The sequence below is a fragment of the Vipera berus genome, assembly GCF_964194415.1.
Source record: "Vipera berus genome assembly, chromosome: 7".
NCBI lineage: Eukaryota > Metazoa > Chordata > Lepidosauria > Squamata > Viperidae > Vipera > Vipera berus.
Window position 1 is genome coordinate 17067516 of NC_138209.1, and position 21923 is coordinate 17089438.

General features: G+C 38.6%; 1 protein-coding gene across 1 annotated transcript in view; it reads left to right on the forward strand.

Annotated features, from left to right (window-relative positions):
• The window catches only part of OPN4 (opsin 4), a gene marked incomplete at both ends in the record, with an annotated part of 35651 nt that extends 14753 nt beyond the window's left edge, over positions 1-20898 (forward strand). The window contains 9 exons of the mRNA XM_081333336.1: positions 3544-3680; positions 5957-6090; positions 10633-10836; positions 12871-13042; positions 14166-14324; positions 15189-15296; positions 17447-17618; positions 18278-18433; positions 20536-20898. Coding sequence (XP_081189462.1) covers positions 3544-3680; positions 5957-6090; positions 10633-10836; positions 12871-13042; positions 14166-14324; positions 15189-15296; positions 17447-17618; positions 18278-18433; positions 20536-20898 — 1605 coding nt within the window. The remainder of the gene's footprint in view (positions 1-3543; positions 3681-5956; positions 6091-10632; positions 10837-12870; positions 13043-14165; positions 14325-15188; positions 15297-17446; positions 17619-18277; positions 18434-20535) is intronic.
• Positions 20899-21923: the final 1025 nt, after the last annotated feature.

Below are 21923 nucleotides of genomic sequence, written 5' to 3' on the forward strand. Positions count from 1 at the left end.
CTTCTCCTCCTCTTTCCCTCCAACCTTCCTACTTCCTTCCCCCTCCTCTACTCTCTTCCCTCTCTCCTCTCCTTTCTTCCCTCCCATTCCTCTTCCGATACAATTCAGGGGTGATGCCCGAGCATGAGTTGTTCTGTTTGTTCACTGCCAAGCTGAATGTAATATTATGTGGCAGAGCTGGTATTATTAGGACATAGAAGTTATATGTTTTCTGTACCAAGGCAGGGATTGCAGCTTACTTTGTCTGTTTCTCTTGACAATATATTCACATGCAACTGAAAGTCTTTAACTTACATAAACTGTTTTCTTGCCATACTTTCCTTAAGCTCTAGGAGGTTAACTTAAAAATAGAAACATTAAATATGTCAGTTCAACAGTGAAACCGAAACAGTGTCTTAATTTAATCCAAACAAAATTCTATCCAGTTTTGAAATACTAATCCACATTCAAGTTTAGTGTGTCATTCAATAGATTTCTAATTTTTCCATGAAGAAAAAAAATGAATGGGATTTGTAGCTTACACAAGATGTCAAATAGTTTATTAAACTCTCTAGTGGGCAAATGACATTTGGAGTCTACAGTAACAGATGATTGACTGAGGATGTTTTAGTAACACATTTTAAGCACAAACAGTTCAGGTTTCTTTTATGGATTTTGTTTTTCTTTCTATTGTAACATATTTTAAGGTAGTAAGATGTTTTTCTGACCTTTGTTCTTGGGTAACTTTATTTCCTTTTTCTGAATTTTGTCTCTCCAGAAGTACTTTGATATTATTTCAAGCAGAGAAAGAGTAATTTTCCCTGTGTATATTCTAAGTAATATATTGAAGTGTTTAAATATCATTATATTCCAAGCTTCTCCTCTACAATGGTACACTGATAGTGTTCATCCCACTGTTCTAAACAAAAAAAAATCATTATAACATAGTAGTGTAGCATATTTACCCATCTTTACAGACAGTAAAAACATCATTTTGATTGATTAATTACCTGCCATCAAGTTGGTGTTAATGTTAGGATGGGTGGATGGATTACTGGTTGATCATAGATACTGTAGATAGGTACTGGTAGATAGATAGCCTTCCTTCCTTCCTTCCTTCCTTCCTTCCTTCCTTCCTTCCTTCCTTCCTTCCTTCCTTCCTTCCTTCCTTCCTTCCTTCCTTCTTTCCTTTATTTTTCTTTCTTTCCTCCCCCCATCACAGGGGTGTCAAACTCAATTTCATTGAGGGCCGCATCAGCGTTGCGGTTGCCCTCAGGGGGCCGGGTGGGTATGGCCAGGGTGGGCGTGGCCTACTGGGTGGGCGTGGCCAGAGTGCGTATGGCCTACTGGGTGGGCCTGGCCAGCTCTACATCGTTTGCATCAAGGGTGCCTATGGGGGCCTGGGCAGGAGTGGGACAGATCTGAGGGTCTCTGGCAGGAGGAGGGTCTCTGGGCCAGGGCCAAGGCAGTGGGGGCCGTTCCCTCACTGTTTCCAGGATGGCTTCGCGGGCCACATGAAACCACTTCGTGGGCCGGATCCGGCCCCCGGGCCTTGTGTTTGACATGTCTGCCCCATCATGTTGCTCAGGTCGTTCAATATGGCATCTGTCACCACTATAACTGAGTCCCTCCACCTCTTCTCAATGTCCTCTTTTTCTCTTTCCTTTCACCTTTCATAGCATTATATTCTTCTCTAGTGAGCAAGGTTTTCACATAAAATGCATCCAAATTCAAATTTGTGCAGCATGTGGGAACTCTGGTTCGATTTGTTTAATGATTCATTTTGTTTGTGTTCTTGGCTAAAATACAAAGGTAATTTATAACTGGAACAATATCAGTAGGCCTCTTTAAATTTTGAGAGAGTTCATTTGCTGTAGTCTAGGAATTTCTGGCACAGAGACAATTCTTTATAGGGGATGCTTTTGGAAATGGCTGTACCTGTGAACTACACCATACTTCCGTTTTGATTAAAGAGATATAAAATTCTCTCAAATTCAAGCTCATATCCTTGTGACCATATGGACACAGCTGTGTTATTTTCTTGGCAACAATATGGAAGTGGCTTGACATTGCCTTCCTGGATGCTAATCTACAGCCCTGGTATTCCCTTGTGATGTCCTACCCAAGTTCAGTTTCAACCTGCTTAGCTTTCCAAGATCACTTCATCACCCACTAATCTTATATTTATTATTTTTATTTCACAGGAAATTCATTCTTGATAAACTGCATTGGAAATTTCTACAAGAAATGAAGCAATATAGTATATTTTTAATAATTGTTTAATTAAATGATAATAATAATTCCTAAATATCTGTCCTCCGGCTAATCTCAGTTATTACTTGACTGTTGTGTTAGGGTTACTCAGTTTTTATCAGTATCAGGAAGAACCAGTTGTTGCAAATGACTTAGTTCTGCCAATTTTTACACTTTGTAAGAAGTGTTAAAAAGGGAAAGTAAAAAATTGTGTAGTTCTGTGATGGTTCCCAGAAGGGATAGAAGATGAGACCATGAGAGAATTTATGTGGTGCAGTACCTTTTCCTTCCCAGCTTCTTGCCCTTCAAAATTTCTATTAGCAGCTTTTCTCCTTGAGAGCCTTTCCCCCTTAAAAATAGAGTTCAACTTCTTGGTTAAAAACAAAACAGTAGCTTTAAGCCCCATGAAGCATGTAAGCAGCCATTTCCTACATTAATTATGAAGCTCTTTCTCATCTCCCCCATAATGTACAGCCAACCTCATATTGCTCTTCATGGGCCAAAGAATTACAGAAAAGCAACATTCAAATTCATAATCACTATGTGGGGTAGTGAGTCTATTCCATCTTGCTGGTGCCACTGGAAACTGCCCTCTTGCAAGGTGGTTGCGGAGATGAACATAGACCAACTCTCAAGCAGCAGATTTGCAACTGGTCGATCAGCAGTGATATTTAGTGTTGAACACTGCAAGGATGTCCCCCAGAAACAACACATTGGCTTCACTTGACATCTCCCCCCCCAATAAGGCAAAGTTTCCCTATTCAAGAAAATTTCATTTCTATCTTATTGCTGAGCAGTTGAATTCCGCTAGGAGGAAAAAAAAAACCCACATGAAAATTATGATTTTCCAGAAAACATTTTACTCCTATTCTTTTCAATCCTTATAACTTTAGCATCTATTTGGGAGATTCCATAATGGCTTGGACTTGGGATGCTCCTTACTACTGATACAGCATCTGTCCTTCTTAAGAAAAATAATTCAGAATCTCACTTGTGTGCCTAGTGAAATGATACTGTACCATGGTTGCTAATAGATCTGGCTAAATAAATAGCACAGGGCCTGATCATGGTAATAAAGCATTGGTTGACTCAGAGTCTTCTATTGGAATGCATATGCTTTTCTATTAATGTGGGGTATGTGTGTTTGTATGTATTTATGTATATCTATGTATGTGTGTATATGTATGTATAATATACTGTAATACATACTTTAATCACATCTTTGTTTCCAATACTCTAAACAGTTGCAGGATAAAACATGTTTTCTGTTAATTTTACTAATACTTTGTTGTTTTGCTATTTTACTTCCAGAACCACACTACGGCAAGTGGTCGCCCAACAAAAGTGGATGCTCCTGATCATGTCCTTTACACTGTAGGCTCTTGTGTCCTGGCCATTGGTTGTGTGGGAATTATAGGAAATCTCCTTGTCCTCTATGCATTTTACAGGTATAGTTTTATCAAGCTGGGGACAGGGATGAAGGAAGAGGGAGATATTCACAATTAGTGGTCTGTTCATCCAATAGCTCTTCTGTCCTCTTTTTTATGTTGTTGTTAGCTGCGAAGTCATGTCCGACCCATCGCGACCCTATGGACAACGTTCCTCCAGGCCTTCCTGTCCTCTACCATCTTCTGGAGTCCATTTAGGCTCACGCCTACTGCTTCAGTGTCTCCATCCAGCCACCCCATTCTCTGTCGTCCCCTTCTTCTCTTGCCCTCAATCTTTCCCAGCATTAGGCTCTTCTCCCGTGAGTCCTTTCTTCTCATTAGGTGGCCAAAGTTTTAGCTTCAGGATCTGGCCTTCTAAAGAGCAGTCAGGGTTGATCTCCTCTAGGACTGACTGGTTTGATCACCTTGCAGCCCAAGGGACTCGCAGGAGTCTTCTCCAGCACCGTAGTTCAAAGGCCTCAATTCTTTGACGCTCAGCCTTTCTTATGGTCCTCTTTTTTATACTGCTCCCATATAACAGCAGACTGGGTGAGATTAAGTTAGGCAGATCTGTTTGTTGTTCTTAACTGTACAACCATTAGCTAGCAACTGTTTGAAGTTATAAGGGCCTTGAAAAAAGTGACTTACGACTCACACTTACGATAGTTGCAGCATCCCCACAGGTTGTAATCAAATTTGGGCAGTTTGCAAGCAGTGTGTACTTACCACATACCACATTCCACAGTGTTCTGGGGTCATGTAATTGACATTTGTGACCTTTCCAGAAAGTTTGCAACAAGCAAAGTCAATGGGGGAAACCAGATTTGCTTAGTGACCACGTAATTCACTTAAAAGCAGTGATTTGCTTAATAACCGTGGCCACAAAAGTCGTAAAATTGGGAGCGATTCTCTTAACTCTTTGCTAAGCAACGAAAATCCTGGTTCCATATTGTGGTTATAAACTGAGGACTATTTGTATGGCCATCTCATATTTGGGCCTGAAACTTTTTGATTAAGAACAGTGAAATTCCTCATTTCGTTCCTCGTGATAGATGGTGAATATCAATTTCATTTTTTCCCCTGCTGCTTCTTTTTGCAGATCTTTCAAGTTGGACTTCATATTTTAAAAAAACATTACTGCTAACAATACATAGGATTCTACACTATGCATCTCCAAGCATATTTAGTTTTGTTTGTAAATTTGCGTAATATACACATTTTGTATAAACAGTTTCTAATATTACACATTTTCTAAATTTGTCTATTTTAACAAACATCTCAAAAATATACATGTTTCTCTACTATGCATGCCTTATTAACAAACTGCATTGAAAAATTTGAAATCTGTAGATTTCAAACAATAAGTAATATATTATTTCATCTATTCCATACAGAAATGAAATCAGAAAATGCAAGCTTGATTAGTAGTTGAGTCAGTTTGCATGCCCAGAACTTGGCTGACAAATACATCCACTGTACTTAGTTGCAATAACTGCAATCAAAATATCTTTTTTGCCAGACTAATAAGTTTTTTCTTATGAACCACTGAAGCAATGGAATGGGATGGATGAGAATAGAATAGAATAGAATAGAATAGAATAGAATAGAATAGAATAGAATAGAATAGAATAGAATAGAATTCTTTATAGGCCAAGTGTGATTGGACACACAAGGAATTTGTCTTTGGAGCATTAGCTGTCAGTGTACATACAAACAACAAAGTAATATAATCCTAACAACGATGCCAATAACAGAAGGTACTAGATTTTAAATGTTAAATGCTACTATTCACTTGTTTCAATTTTGTCAAATAATTTTCAGTTTCCTAGTGTAGTGTATTATTATCAACACCTGAACTCTTTTATTCAGAACTTACAACATTCCTTAGTCATTAAAAGGTACACTACAAACAATTTTCTAATTTTCATTTTAAACATTGTTATCTGATTACTTAAAAATTATTCTCATATGCCCCAGTGCAGTATATACTGTATACAGACCTAGTTTATGGAAGGAACATAATCCAGAAGGTCTTCTCCACTATCCAAGATACTGGAAGACATATTTCAGCCCAAATATCGTAACACTACTATCCTGTTACTTGCAAACAAACTGGTCTGTTATTGTTTTCTTCCTTTTAGCTTTCATTTTGAAAGGCCTATTGCAGTTTTATTCTGTAAATAATATATATTATTATTCTGTAATATATCTGATGAACGGTAGTTTGTAACTACAACAGAAACTAACAAAGTACTTTCTTCTCCTTTACATGACTGATGATGACGATAATGTTGAAGCAACAAGAGGCTGAGGACACCTGCAAATTATTTCATTATGAATTTAGCTGCAAGTGACTTTCTGATGTCTGCAACTCAAGCTCCAGTCTGCTTTTTCAACAGTATGCACAAGGAGTGGGTACTTGGAGACACAGGTGCTTTCTCAATAGTTTTACATTTTCCAGTTGCATCAAATTTATCCTTGAGGGGATAAATTTGTCTGAATTGGTTAACAGAATCTGTCTGGTTATAAATATACAAACTATAAGCCATATAGAACTTTATAGGTAAAAACCAGCATCTTGAGCTACATAGTCTTAAAATAATAGGCTAAGTTTATATATCATGATCAGTCTATGGCATATGTTTGTTGAACTTAACATTCTTCACTAATTTACACAGTGTATGAAATCATACAAACTACTATCCTAAAATCAAAGAGACCATAATATAGCTCAACTTTTAGTCTTGAGCATTATATACAGTATAGTTGAACTGTGGGACCCACTGAATTACCAGTTCCAAGAGTGTCATATTCTCAAGCCCTTGGCTTTTTGGGAGCATAAAAGTATATGTTTCGGTTGAGCTATACCAAGGCTGTACAATCTTTCTGAACTCTGGTGTGTTCCGTTGTCCTTTGAGATGTTTTAAGTCCTGACATCTGGCTTCAATCCTTCATTTGTGATCTCCTGATGCAAGTCGGTCTTTTCCGGGTCATTCATAATTTAGGCCTATGCATTATATAATACAGTTTTCTAAATCAGCACTTGCATAATAAAAATTCATACATTTCTCAGTGACCTTTTCAACAGAAAAACCCAAAGTTACTAAATTTTGTCCATGGTCATTTCTACACTTTCAAACAGAATTCTTTCAAATGCAGGCACTCTTAACAAACCAATTCACTCTAATTTTTGTACAAGTAGTCCTTGGCTTATGACCATAATTGAGCCCAAAATTTATGTTGCTAAGTGAGACATTTGTTAAATGAATTTTGCCCCATTTTACAACCTTTCTTGCTACAGTTGTTAAGTGAATCACTGCAGTTATTAAGTTAGTAACATAGTTGTTAAGTGAATCTGGTTTTCCTATGGACTTTGCTTGTCAGAAGGTTATAAAACGTGATCACATGACCCCGGGACACTGCAACCATCATAAATATGAATCAGTTGCCAAGTGTTTGAATTTTGATCACTTTATCATGGAGTTGCGGCAATGGTCACAAGTGTGAAAAATGGTCATAAGTCACTTTTTTCAATATTGTGATGAGGTTCATAATAATGCTAAATTATGGTTTGCTTGCCGAATGAAGTACAAATGGATACACTCAAAATATTTGGACTTGAGGTTGCATAATGGGTAGGGCAATAATATACACATCAACAAGAATTCGTATTTGGAAGTTTTTCTTTTTTTAATTATACTAATGCCTATTTTAGGCTTACAATTCATACACTCTCAGTTTTAAAACAGCAAGATACAGTATGGGCATTTTTTCAGCAGTTATGGCCTCCAAGGATCATAAAAAGGAGAATAAAAGCCTCATAGGAGCTTGTATTTGCCAATCACCATGTTTAACAGGCCGGTGTGTGGTGTAGTTGGTTCACATGGTGTGGTAGGATGGAGGGTTTGTTGTCACTGTGTGTTGGGGGGAGAGAGCATGGGGGGAGGCTCAGCTAATCTCAATGTACACATGTTGTACTTTGACAATAAAGGTTTATTATTATTATTAGTAGGTATATTCATACATATCTATTAAATCAAAATCAGACAAACTACAAACGAATTAGCAATCTGTGTGACTTCATGGAAGAATTAGAAATGCAGGAAATATAAACCCTGCCTGAGCCCTGCCTGAGCTTCTTGATATCCTCTCAGGGCTGGTGGTTGAGTTCCCCAAACTTATAGTTTTGGGTGACTTCAACCTACCATCCCTGGGGGGATCATCTGAGTTAGCTCGGGAGTTCATGGCTTCCATGACGGCCATGGACCTGAAGCAGGTTATTCTGGGCCCAACTCACGGGGGGGGGGTCACACGCTCGATCTGGTTTTTCTATCCGGACGGTGGTTAGATGATCTTGGGGGGGGTTCCCCAATTAATTCACCCCGTCATGGACTGATCATCATCTCCTGCGGATGGTCTTCCGTTTTGCCACTCCCTGTCGTGGGGTTGCTGAGCCAACAAGATGGTTCCGCCCTAGACGCCTTATGGACCCTGAGCGGTTCCAAACGGCACTTGGGCCCCCACCTGCCTCCTTTGCTCACAGCTCGGTTGATGCCCTGGTGGAAGCCTGGGAAAGGGCAGCCACAGAGGCACTCGACCAAGTTGTACCCATGCGGCCCTTGACCCGACGCAGATCCCAACGGGCCCCATGGTTCTCCATGGAGCTCCGCGAGATGAAGCGTCGGAGACGGGGCCTAGAGAGCTGTTGGAGGTCCAGCCGATCCGAATCTGACCGGTTACGACTAAGGTCGTTTACGAGAACTTATCTCGCAGCATTGAGGGTGGCTAGGTCTAACCACTTTGCCACCCTCATTGCGTCCGCAGATAATCGCCCGGCCGCCCTGTTTAGGGTAACTCGCTCTCTCCTTAATCAGGAGGTGAGGGAGGAACCCTTGCAGGGTCGAGCCGAGGAGTTTAGTCGATTTCTGTCGGACAAAATCGCTCGGATCCGGACCGGTTTGGACTCCGACTGGGCAGAGTCTGACGAAGAGGATACGGGCGGTCTTGTCGATTTAATCTGGGAAGAGTTCGATCCTGTGACCCCTGAAGAAGTGGACAAGATCATGGGGAAGCTGAGCTCCACCACGTGTTTGTTGGACCCGTGCCCCTCCTGGCTGACTTATGCAGCCCGGGACGGGACACGAGGCTGGCTCCAGGCAGTGATTACTGCTTCGTTGAGTCAGGGTAGTTTTCCCGCCGCCTTGAAGGAGGCGGTGGTGAGACCCCTCCTCAAGAAGCCTGCCTTGGACCCAGCAATTTTAAACAACTATCGTCCGGTCTCCAACCTTCGCTTTTTGGCGAAGGTTGTTGAGAGCGTGGTGGCGCATCAGCTCCCTTTGTTCTTGGAGGAAGCTGACTACCTAGACCCGTACCAATCGGGTTTCAGGCCCGGGTACAGCACAGAGACGGCATTGGTCGTGCTGGTGAATGATCTCTGGCGGGCTCGGGACAGGGGTTGTTCCTCTGTCCTAGTCCTTTTAGACCTCTCAGCGGCTTTTGATACCATCGACCATGGTATCCTGCTGCGACGTCTCAGGGGGTTAGGAGTGGGAGGCACAGTTCTCCAGTGGTTCTCCTCTTACCTCCTGGGACGTTCGCAGTCGGTGTTAGCAGGGGGGCAGAGATCGACCCTGAGACCTCTCATTTGTGGAGTTCCTCAGGGATCGGTTCTCTCGCCTCTCCTGTTCAACATCTATATGAAGCCGCTGGGTGAGATCATTCGTGGTTTTGGAGTTGGGTATCACCAATATGCTGATGATACCCAGCTTTTTATTTCGACCCCAAACCACCCCAGTGATGCCCTCGACGTGATGTCCCGTTGCCTGGAGGCGGTCCGGGTCTGGATGGGGAGGAACAGGCTTCGACTCAACCCTGACAAGACTGAGTGGCTGTTCGTGCCGGCATCCCGGGAAATTCCGATTATTCCATCATTGGCCATGGGGGGTGAGCTATTACCCCCCGTAGATAGGGCCCGCAACTTGGGGGTCCTTCTAGACTCACAGCTCTCTTTGGAAGAGCATATTGGAGCTGTGACTAGGGGGGCCTTTGCCCAGGTTCGCCTGGTGCGCCAGCTGCGGCCCTATATAGACCGGGATGCCTTGCGCACAGTCACTCATGCGCTCGTGACCTCTCGTCTAGACTACTGTAATGCTCTCTACATGGGGCTGCCCTTGAGGTCCACCCGGAAACTCCAGCTGGTGCAGAATGCAGCCGCGCGAGTCATCTTGGGAGTTTCCCGATACTCCCATGTTACACCTTTGCTCCGCGAGCTGCATTGGCTACCGGTTGCTCTCCGGGTGAGGTTCAAGGTGTTAGTTATGACTTACAAAGCCCTTCATGGCATGGGTCCGGATTACCTACGGCAACACCTGCGACCGGCGTCAACTTCCCTCCGTCCAGTGCGCTCCCACAGAGACGGCCTCCTCAGGGTGCCGCCGATCAAAGAATGCCGATTGGTGACCCCCAGGGGGAGAGCGTTCTCTGTGGCCGCGCCAGACCTCTGGAACCGCTTACCGGTTGAGCTCCGGACGGCCCCTGACCTTCGCTCCTTCCGGCGCGATCTTAAAACATTCTTTTTCGAACAAGCTGGCCTGGTCTGACAGGATGGGGTTGGGTTTTTAAAATTAGTTTTTAACTTAATATGTATTGATTTTATGGGCATGATGTTTAATGGTTTTTTTTTTAAATTTTTGTACTTGATCTTTATTGTGTATTGCCCTGTTCACCGCCCTGAGTCCTTCGGGAGAAGGGCGGTATAGAAATCAAATTATTAAATTATTAAATTATTAAACTACAAAAATGTGAAAGAAAGTTCACATGGTATAGTTCTAAGAAGTATGCTATTAAAAAAATTCCTTATCATCTGAACTATGAGAAATATTTGTGGAAGACCTTTTCTTGATTTTCCCACTCTCCTCCTTTCCCACTGCGAACTAAGCATTTTGTCTTTTTGTTTGCTTTTTGTTTGCTCCAGGTTGTAACTTTTATGCTTTTTGTGGAGCACTGTTTGGAATAACCTCAATGATGTCCTTGTTGGCTATTTCGGTGGATCGCTACCTTGTGATTACAAAGCCACTCCAGTCATTAAAAAGAAGTTCAAAGAAACGTTCATTTATAATCATTATGTTTGTCTGGCTCTACTCACTGGCTTGGAGTGTTTGTCCATTATTCGGGTGGAGTATGTTATCAGTTTCCTTCCTTCCTTCCTTCCTTCCTTCCTTCCTTCCTTCCTTCCTTCCTTCCTTTTCCTTTTAGTGTGGTAATAAAAGTGACTATGAAAGATCCAGATATAGCATTTTTAGTAGCTGTGTTGTCCATTCATATAGATTTGGATATGTTAGGTTAGAAAATTATTGTATCTCTTGGATGTTTTCACCAATTAATATTGCATTCGCCTACCCTCCCACCTTGATGGAGAGAGCATATTTTGCAAGTACTCAGAACCATATACTTTAATCACTAATTAATATCTAGTAATATTATTAAAAACTGACTAGGGAAGAATTGATATGAAGGGATTTAATGACTCAAGATGAATTCTAAGCAAATCTCTAATTAGCAGATACTGAATTTATCCTTTTAAATCTATCTCTTTTTTTCAGTATGAAAACATCTGGTTCTGGGTTAAATTAAGGGATTTACTGCAATATCCCTGTTTTCTATAAACAGTAGTTAAGGAAGATGTACTTTTCTCTCCATTGTAACCTGAAGCAATAGGAAAGCACCACACATTGGCTTTGCAATGTATATATATGCTACTCTAAACATGCACCAGTGAATCTTCTTGGCATTTTTTGAGCTACTTGTAGCTCTGGTGTACTTAGCAGAAGGTCTGCAGCTACATTGTTATGTTAACAATCAGCCTTATAATTAAAACTGTACTGCACTAACTCTGTCCAGATGTTACAGGTTTCAGCTCTCTTAAGCTTAAGTAAGTAATGGCAAGGGTGTATGACAGTCAGGATCCCTATCCCAGAATATTCCAATTCTAAGGATGGTGGGATATTTCTTTATGTTCCATGTAAGACTTAGAAACACTTCTTCATGATCACCCTCTTTTGGTTGCACTTCCATCAGAACAAAACCATGAAGAATTTTCACTGAAAGACCATCTTCTCTATATGTACAATCTAACTGCAAATTACAAGATCTCACTCCTCACATCCTGCTTTTAAGTAGAAGTCCTCTCCTGGGAACTCATAAATTAAAGAATAAAATAATATAAAAATAGTCCGCAAATAAAACCTCATTTTAAAAAAAACTTCAAGGCCAGTTTAAATTAGGCAAAATATTTTCCATACATATATGAAAGTGAAGGTATAAACTCAAGCCACTGGGAGTAGAATTGCACAGCTGAAGGATCAGTTGGATCAACTGGCTGATATCAAAAGCTCTGTTGAGCAAAAATGCTGCTTGTATTTTTTAAGTTTAAACATTTATGAACATAGAAGGATTAGAAATGAAATAAAATGATTCCTTAGTTTAGCCAATGCATTCTATGTAGATCATCCACATAGTGAATATACATACCTCTCCTATATTTTTAAAAGATTTAAACCATTTTGTGCATAGAAGAATCTGAAGTGAAGTAAAATAAATCCTGTAGTTTAATCTCTGTGTAGTTTTCTGCAAATATTTTTTTCTATTTCTAGTGATTCTGGTTTTAGGACTAACGTCTGAAGGAACTTTGAGACACAGTTTAATTGTTTGTCTAAAAACTTGCATCTCCTAAATGAGGTTCAGGACCTAGAGCCATGTTTCTAAAATAAATGTCTTATTCAAATGGAAAAAAAATCAACACGTTTCTTTTAGAAACATGGGTCCAGGACTTGAATCTCATTTACGGTATGCATGTTTCTGAATGTTGTAGTCCAAAATCTCTGTAGGAACAAGTTTGGAGATGTCTTTACTGCAAACTAACCTTTTGAGTAAGTTTTTTAATTTATAAGTTCTTATTTCTTACTTTGCAGTAAAGCCATTTCCAAACCTGTTCCTACAACATTCAGAGCCATACTCACTGAAATTGATGGGGATTGTAGCCAATGAAATTAAAAGGTATTCTGTAATATGAAATGTCATAAGATTTCATGGTAAGATTAAGATAACAACATCTACTGAACAGTTTTGCTCTTTCCTTCTTAAATAACAAATTCTTACATCTGTTGTTACTTATTTTATGCACTATATAATAAAAAAAATAATTAATACTTAGGTTCCTATATCCCAGAAGGTTTGATGATATCCTGTACATGGGACTATGTAAGCTATTCTCCAGCAAACAGAAGTTACACCATGTTGCTATGTTGCTGTGTGTTCTTCATTCCTCTTATAATAATCTTCCATTGCTATTTATTCATGTTCCTCACCATAAGAAGTACAGGCAGGTAAGTGTATAACTGAAAAAATATAATTATTAGGAACTCAAGTATGTTCCCATTGATTATAAGCTGTAATCGTGCACTAAGAAATAGAAAGAGATTTATGTTCTTACCAAATAAATATTCCTCCATTATCAGGTAAGAATATCCTATATCCTATCACACAGGAGCCACAAGTAAGTGAATGAGAAAGTCTCAGCCAGAGGAACTTAGGAAATAAAATTAAATTCTAAATGGGGAAAACAATCCAGACTCTAAAAGCTGGTCAAACAAAATCTGTTAGTTGAAAGCTTAGAGATGAAAGATCAGCCTGTGATTCTTAGCTTGTCTCACTTTAATTTGTTATTTAAATGCTGAATATATGCTTTGTATAAATATGAGTTTTATTAGTTTTGGTACATAAGATCAGCGGCCCCCACCTTTTGGGCACCAGGAACCGGTTCTGTGAAGAGAGGTTTTTCCGCGGAGCAGAGAGGGCGTGGTTTCACATGCTGCCTGTATCCCGCGGATGGGGCTTTGCTTGTTTGTGCAGCCCTATGGCTGGCATGCCGCAGACTGGTGCCAGTCCATGGATTGAGGGTTGGGGACCCTTGCATTAGATAAGTACAGAAATGCTTATTGTATTGAACCATGACCCAGTTCCCTTTGTTTTAGTATTTTATTTATTTCCTTTCTCAGTGCTTCTTTATTTTTATTTTTAATTTTACAGTTTAGTTTTCTAAACTTTCTATAATGCCTTTTGAATAGATTAGATTAAACTATATAATCTTTGTATTCAATTGTTATTACGGGTACTATTTAAATAAAACTCAGTACAAATTATAAAAGCAATGTTAAGAAACCAATTATTGTTAGGCTTCATCCAAGCCAGAACATTATTTCATGAAGCCATGAAGGAGCACCCAATGCCTTTCAAATCCCTATGAGTTTATAACCAGGATTGTAAATAATGGGTGACAAAGCTACATTTGCCATCATTTTTCTTATTCTCAAGACATTCTGGCATCACTTCTGAATATCTAAATACAGTCTGCCCAGCAACCTAAGAAGAAGAAAAAAGGTGATTGATCCCCAGCACGGCAAAATGAATTCTTAATTAAAGGCCTGTTGTGTTCTCATTCTTTTACAGGAATGTTCAGAAATTAGGATCCACTTCTAAACGAAAACAGTCAAGCTCACAGAGCATAAAGAGTGAATGGAAACTGGCTAAAGTTGCCTTTGTAGCCATTGTGGTTTATGTTGTATCCTGGTCTCCGTATGCTTGCGTCACCCTGATTGCTTGGGCTGGGTAAGTGGCGAGTCACCATCTCAGTCAAGAGTAGAAGAGGATAAAAGGAGAAAGTAATCCTGTCCATTTGTTCACTAAACTCTTCGACAATTGTCAAATATGACTTTTACTTAGTTACTTGGTGAGTGAAGCATAATTATAATAAGGAGTCCTTGGACTCTCTGAGCTTGATTGTTTTCTTGCAGACATTTCATTATGCAAAGTAAGTAACCCCATCAGTACACCTATGATATTACTTAGTTTGGTGATGAAATATCCTAAAGAAAACAACCAAGCTTGGAGAATACCAAGGACATCTCATTTCAACCCTGGGCTACAATATTCTCCTTTGTCAGTAACTATAGTAAATCTTTGCCAGAGCAAAAAAATCTTGAATATTACTGTTTAAATAAATACCAAGTTAGAGGAAGTATTTTCCCCCCTGAATGTATTCTTTTTTGAAAAAATGATGTATCATAGTTGAAAGGAATAATTCATGGTTTGTCTTGTTACTTGCTTTTTTTTCCCCTAAGAGCTTCCCCTTCCTTCCCTCTCTTTATATTTTTGAATTGTTTGAAAAACAGTATTGTGAAAACATGTAAAATATTCATTGTATGGAACTTGCTGTTTTTAAAATATTTAAAAGCATATAAGGGACACACATGTCATGGAAAGTTTTTCAGTGTCAGTATCTCCCATCTGCCCTTCATATAGATTATAATTTCATATTTCTGTTTCCCCCCTCAAAACTCCCAAAACTAAATTCAGAAAAAGTCACTGAAGACATTGACATATGTGAAATCACTGCAGCAGATCATCAAATATTCAACCATGTGCTTAGTTAAAGGTCTAGTGATTAATCTAAGTTTTTTTTCTTATTTCTAGTTATGCCAGGGTCTTAACTCCATATTCTAAATCTGTGCCTGCTGTTATTGCCAAAGCTTCAGCAATTCACAATCCTATAATTTATGCTATTATTCACCCAAGTTACAGGTATTGTAAATTCTTAAAGTACTACTTTTATACTCTGATAGGTTTGAAGTGAAATTAATCCATTGTTGAATAGTAGGACATCTTTGTTTAAATCACTTCGTTTCTGCCTGGATTCCCATATTCTTAGCAATTTAACTAGTAACAATATTTCTTCTGTCTGTATTTAAAAGAAAAATGAGTTTAAAATGTGAAATTTCCTTATGAAAAGACAGTAGCTCAAGGGCTGAGCTTGTCTGAATTTATAAGCTAAAACAGGATGGACCAGCAAATATTTGAATGTGGGGGCTAAATATCAGAGTTGTAAACTAATCCTGAAAATTAGAAAAACATCAGGGAAGAAGGTTATAACAGTTTCTATACTGCTGTCAAAATCTACCGGATGGAGTATAGAATCAAAAGGATTCCAGTTCAACTTTCTCCTTCTCTTTATCAGGACAAAGCCATATTTTCCCAAACTGATGCACTCCAGATGTCTTGGAGCCAATGATGGACATTAATTGCCCTACTGTTTGCCATAACTAGGGGAAGCATTATTAATGGCAAGAAGTATGGGGCAGTAAAAGAACTTTTTGGACCCCATTTTTTGAAACATGTATTCCCCAAAAGTCAGTTTAGCCCCAATTGTTCTTGCATTCCACAAAGTAAAATGATATTATAGCAATTTGGAATATCAAGTTTTTAATTGCCTTTACTGATTATTTAATTTCTGAGAGTGTGCTTGTTGTTCACTACTAAGAATCTGTCTGGACTGAAGTAGGTGGTAAATATTCTTACATAAATAAATACATTTACAGAGTAATAATAATTATTTGTATAATTCCTTAATCTGTAAGATTAATATGGATAGCAAAATAGATTTACCTTCCACACTTTTTTGAAGAACATAGCAATGTACTGTTTTTATTTCATGCCTAATCTTATGTTATTGTTCCAGAAATTTTTTTTGCCTACTTATCAAAGTTCATGACAATCCATACACACTCATCTTTCAGTTGTTTTGACTGGTTCTGCTTCTCTTAAGTGTTAAAGAACTGAACACATGATGCAGAATTATTCAGACATTAAAAAAAAAGATTAAAAGCATCTGCTAATATCAGCTGACAGCTTTTGAGTCCCAAGTTCATTGCTATATGCTGATTATGTTTGAACACTGAAAAACAACTGTACCATTTTATAGAAAGGCACATCGTTGTCTGTATGTGTTCAAAGAAATCTTAAGACTTCTTTATACACTTTGATTTTGATTTTTAAAATCTAGACAGATTTTATTAAGCATAACAAAAGGATTCATTTCAACTTTAGATCTGTTAAGGGTACTGACAGCTATCAAACTCATTACGTTTTCAGCAAATTTATCTCCAGAACCGTAATTAAAATTGTGAAAGCTTAACATAGAATAGACAAGAATGCATATCCTGTTATCCTGGTCTATACTTTTACCTTTAAAAACTTTAAACATTATCGTTATTCATTATGTAATGAATAATTTAATTATAATGAAAAAGGACATTTCAGAATTTAACATCAAATATTCCTTTGAAGTACAATTATCCACAATGTGTATCTCATCCAAGGCTCAATTTTCTATTTCAGTTTATTGAAATAAATGACAAAAATTGAAAGCAAGGTATTCAATCAGCAATAGACAAAGAACTAACTTTATATGATTAAATACTAGGAATTAGATTTTACATGATCTGAAGACTAAGGTAGTATTAAAATACTGAATTTCAAATTGTACTACCAGGCCAGCTGTCTAGCTTGGATCTGAAGGAAGAAAATAAATTTGCTGCAGTTTGGCTAGTAAAACAGTTAAATCAATTCTTATTTGTTTATAAACAAACAGTTTTGTTAGTTAAGAAAATGTCCCAGATGAACTACATTTGTTTCTTGATGGCCGTTAAATAGGATCCTACATTTAGCTAATTTAATTTATTAATTTAACAGGCATATAACAAAACAGGCATATAAACTTAATAATAAATAAATTGGCAGACATGGGAAAAATGATAATTTATATGTTTTGAGACCTTGCCATACATTTAGGCCAATCCTCACAAAATAAGATTAAGTGAACATGAACTAGGTATCTGTTGATGTGACCATTTCATTTTAGAATCTTATTTCTTTGTTTATTTTCTGCATTTCAGGAAAACCATTCGAAAAGCTATTCCTTGTTTGAGATTTCTCATACGAATACCTGCAAGCGAACTTTCCACAAGTTTTGCAAATTCTTCCTTCAGGTCTTCTATGTCTAGTCGTGTCTCTTTCATTTCCAAGAACAAAAGCAGTGACATTTCTTCCATTTCTGCTACAGAAAAAGTTAAGTTTGTCTCATGGAGAAGAGGCTGATGTTCCAATTTCTATCATATCTCTCTCTCTCTCTCTCTCTCTCTCTCTCTCTCTCTCTCTCTCTCTCTCTCTCTCTCTCTCTCTCTTTCTCTTTCTCTCTCTCTCTCTCATCTATTATCTGTCTTTATATCTTCTAATGGAAACAGGTTCTTCTTTTCAATCACCCCAAACTCTTTGTGAAACATAAGCCTCAATGTTGGGGTATCCCTGTGCAACTGAACAATGCTAGCTTTGTCTTGTTCCAGTATATTATTTTATTCTTTTGTCATTCCTTTTAATTCAAATAACCAGTTTTTCCCCACTTAATCCATCATCCAAGTAAACATAGCTTTCTTTCACTTTCTCTGTCTTGCTCTTACAATACATTTTTTAAGAGGAATTTTAATGTGACCAATGGCAAATTTCCCGGGGATGGGCCTATAACAGATCATCAACATATCATTAGCTATTGATGAGCCTACCAGCCTTCCATAGAAAATGAAGACAACACTTTTATTAATTCAGATCAGGACTATCTCAGAAACGACTAGGTTATGCTAAATATTTCTATAGAACAAAAAATTTTTATACTTCATCGTAACGAATATGTTCATCCAATATTTTCTTTTCTCTTTTCTTTTCTTTCCTAGACTTGGAATGACGTAGAGCTTGATCCTGTGGAGACAGTCCATAAAAAATTGCAGCTACCTGAAAGTAACTCTTTTTCAACAAATGCAGAAGAAAAAACTGAATTGCCTACAAATGTCCTGAGCTGCGATGCACCAATTGAAGAAAAGGTTAAAGCAGTATTTTCTTATGTTCCCTTAACTTTTACTAACAAATCTTTTGTGGGGCAAGCCTAAAGGGGAATCCATCCACCCATCACAACCCTATCCCTAACAAGAATATAAAATATTCTTGGTGGAGCAGTGGGCTAATGCCTCCTTAAGTAACACCAGCTGCCTGCAATTAGTGCAGGTTCGCATCCCACCAGGCTCAAGGTTGACTCAGCCTTCCATCCTTCCGAGGTAGGTAAAATGAGGACCCAGATTGTTGGGGGCAATTAAGCTGACTTTGTAATAATGCCGCTTGGGGTGTGTGTGAAAGCCCTAATAAGCAGGCATATACATAGAATGAAGGCTACTGCTAAGCTTGTAAGCCGCCCTGAGTCTTCGGAGAAGGGCGGGATATAAATGGAATTAAAAAAAAAATCAAATGCCAAGATAAAATACTGACATAATGAGTAGCATCTATAATAAAAGTATAACGTATGTTAGCTAACAACAAAAATATAACTTGAGCTATTATAATATGTTAATTAACTATGCAAAGATAAATCTAAAATATTACAATTTATGAAGCAAAACACGTTACCTAAAACAGGCTAACTACACATAATTTAAAAAAATGAAATGATGACTATAATAGAAGATCTGTCCAATATACCCTTTTATATTTGAATTTAGTTTTTATTCATTTCAGTGGTTATTCATCTTTTGGGCAAAACAACTTGCCTAAACTGGATCCTGCCCTATATTGAGGATACAGTGTAAACTCTAAGAATTATTTCCTCTCCAGTTCTCCTTTTCACTTCTTCACTTCATAACCTCAACCGTTACATCCTTCGGCTTCAGATTTCATACCAGGAATCAAAACAGAATGGTAGAGCTTTCCTTTTAGCTTTTGAGGAGGAACATGAGAAAAGAAAGTGCTCTTTGTCACAGAGAGTGGAAGTCTTTGGAAATTGCTTCATTTAACTAATGAATGCAGAAAGTATCCTGTGCTGAATACTGAGAAGTTGGCTATAGAACGTTTCCTGAAACATCAGGAAACATCAGGTGTATGTAAATATATACTGTAGACCAGGGGTGTCAAACTCGCAACGTCACATGACGTGTCGCGACGTATCACGACTTTTTTGCCATTGCTGGCAATGGGGTGGGCGCGGTTTCACTATGATGCAACCCAGCCCCTGGGCTGGCAGCTTGACATCCCTGCTGTAGATCTTGTTTAAAAAATACTTCATTATCAGAGGATATTGTACAGTTACATTCAACTGATGTCCCCATAAATCAGGGGTGTCAAACTCAATTTCATTGAGGGCCGCATCAGCATTGCAGTTGCCCTTGGGGCCGGGTGGGTATGGCCAGGGTGGGCGTGGCCTACTGGGTAGGCGTGGCTAGAGTGCATATGGCCTACTGGGTGGGCATGGCCAGCTCTACATCGTTCACATCAAGGGTGCCTATGGGGGCCCGGGCAGGAGTGGGACAGATCTGAGGGTCTCTGGCAGAAGGAGGGTCTCTGGGCCAAGGCAGTCGGGGCCCTTCCCTCAATGTTTCCAGGATGGCTTCGCGGGCCACATGAAACCAGTTCGCGGGCCGGATCTGGCCCCCGGGCCTTGTGTTTGACATGTCTGCCATAAATTCTTAGAGGAGTAGTTCAGAGCCTATTACAGCCATTATATGCATTCATTGAAAGCAATTGATACGTGAGATGGTCAATTTTCTAACAAAAATATGTGATTTCTACAGCCAACCTCATCTTCCACCCCATACACTGTTCTTGTTCTTGTCCTCACAATATAAATTGGAAGCAAGTCTCTTGGTGCTCTGATTAGTAATACTTACTAGAAATCAAACTAAAGTTAAAGCACAGAATTCCAGTGAGTACTTTGCCTCCAAATGAATAATCTATATAGAGGCAATTTACAGAAACAAGATTGTATTTTATGCTTTTTTAACATAAAAGGGAGGGGATTTGGTTTCTTTGGAAAGAAGAAAAATCTGTTCCTTGATTTAGAAACTACTCATTTTGGAAACACCTACTAGACTTATTATCAATGTGAGAACAGCTCTCCCACTTTTGGTGGAGAAGACTAATATTTTTAATTTCCACTGTTTTTCCACAGCTTTCAGTATCTCCAGAAGAACCCCTCAAGAGAGCCTTTAAATTAAATGCTCCAAAACTGCTACTCTTAAGCAGCTCCTTGAGAGCATTTGACTTGAATGCTAGCAGCAGAGAGAAGAGTATGGACACTTCACAAGCAGAAATCCATGAAGACCAAATAAATAATAGCCAGGATTCGTTGGAAAGTCTTCCACGCATCATTATCATTTCTACCTCAGAATCCACTCTGTCTGAAGACCAATCTTTGACAGAAAATATAGAGGAAGAAAACATTGATCTGTACTCTGCTCAAGAAAAGAACCACCTGTTACTCAAAGGAAGGCTTCATTCCTCTACTGGAACAGTTGAGACGCTTGTGTCATAAGCTTGGCTGCATCTTTGAATAACGATACCAAAAACAAAATTTCAGAATGGTTTAGATGACACATTTTTCCATGCAATGTTGAGGTCATTTCTGAACTCTATGCACTTTGCAGAAGCCAACTGCAACAATAGGGGCTGAAGGCCCAAAGCACTCAAAGCTTATATATAACATACTGGTCAACAAAACCACCTAGTAAATATGTCTTTATATAATTGGAATAAATTTTAATGCTTCCATTAATTTAACATATGACTGTCCTATCACCAAATTCCAAGAAAAAGTGTTAAAAGTATATGTAACTATTAATGTTAGCTTGCACACAATCTGTGACTTAATCCTTCCTCATTTCAGCTATCAGCTGAAAGATGTTGAGTCAGAAGTACATGTTAAGGAACATGCAGCTCCTTACAACCAGTAACCTGTTGACTTTTTACCTAGTAAAATAGTTAATTTGTCATCTCTCCTGAACTTGAAATAGCAACACAGAAGTAAGAAATTGATTTGAAAATGGATGTCTTTAAGGAAAAATTGATGCATTTAAGGATTTTTAAATTTTTAAACCATCACCATCTTTTATATCTCACTGACCTGCAGTTCTCAGTCCTTTTCACAATATCTGTTTGTATGAGTGTAATTTTTTTAGGTTAACAAAAAGTCCATTTACATTTGGATGATATTTGGGCTATATTCATAAAAGTGAAGGGGGTAGGATAAAATTTGCTAAGCACATTGATTTGATATTGCTAAGCACATTGATTTGTGCTTTAAATTGTAAGCCGCCCTGAGTCTTCGGAGAAGGGCGGGATATAAATGGGTTTAAAAAAAATTAAATTTAAACTAAATTATCACAGTTAATACTGTTACTTCCTATGTATTTAACTACAGAAGAATGGCAACTTTTGTGAAACTGGTGTGTAATCTGGGAGTTCTGCTGGACTCATGAGTCAAGGAACAGGTGGCAGTCATGGCCAGGAGGATCTTTGTGCAACTTTAGGTTGTGTGCCAGTTATTCCCTTTCCTGGACC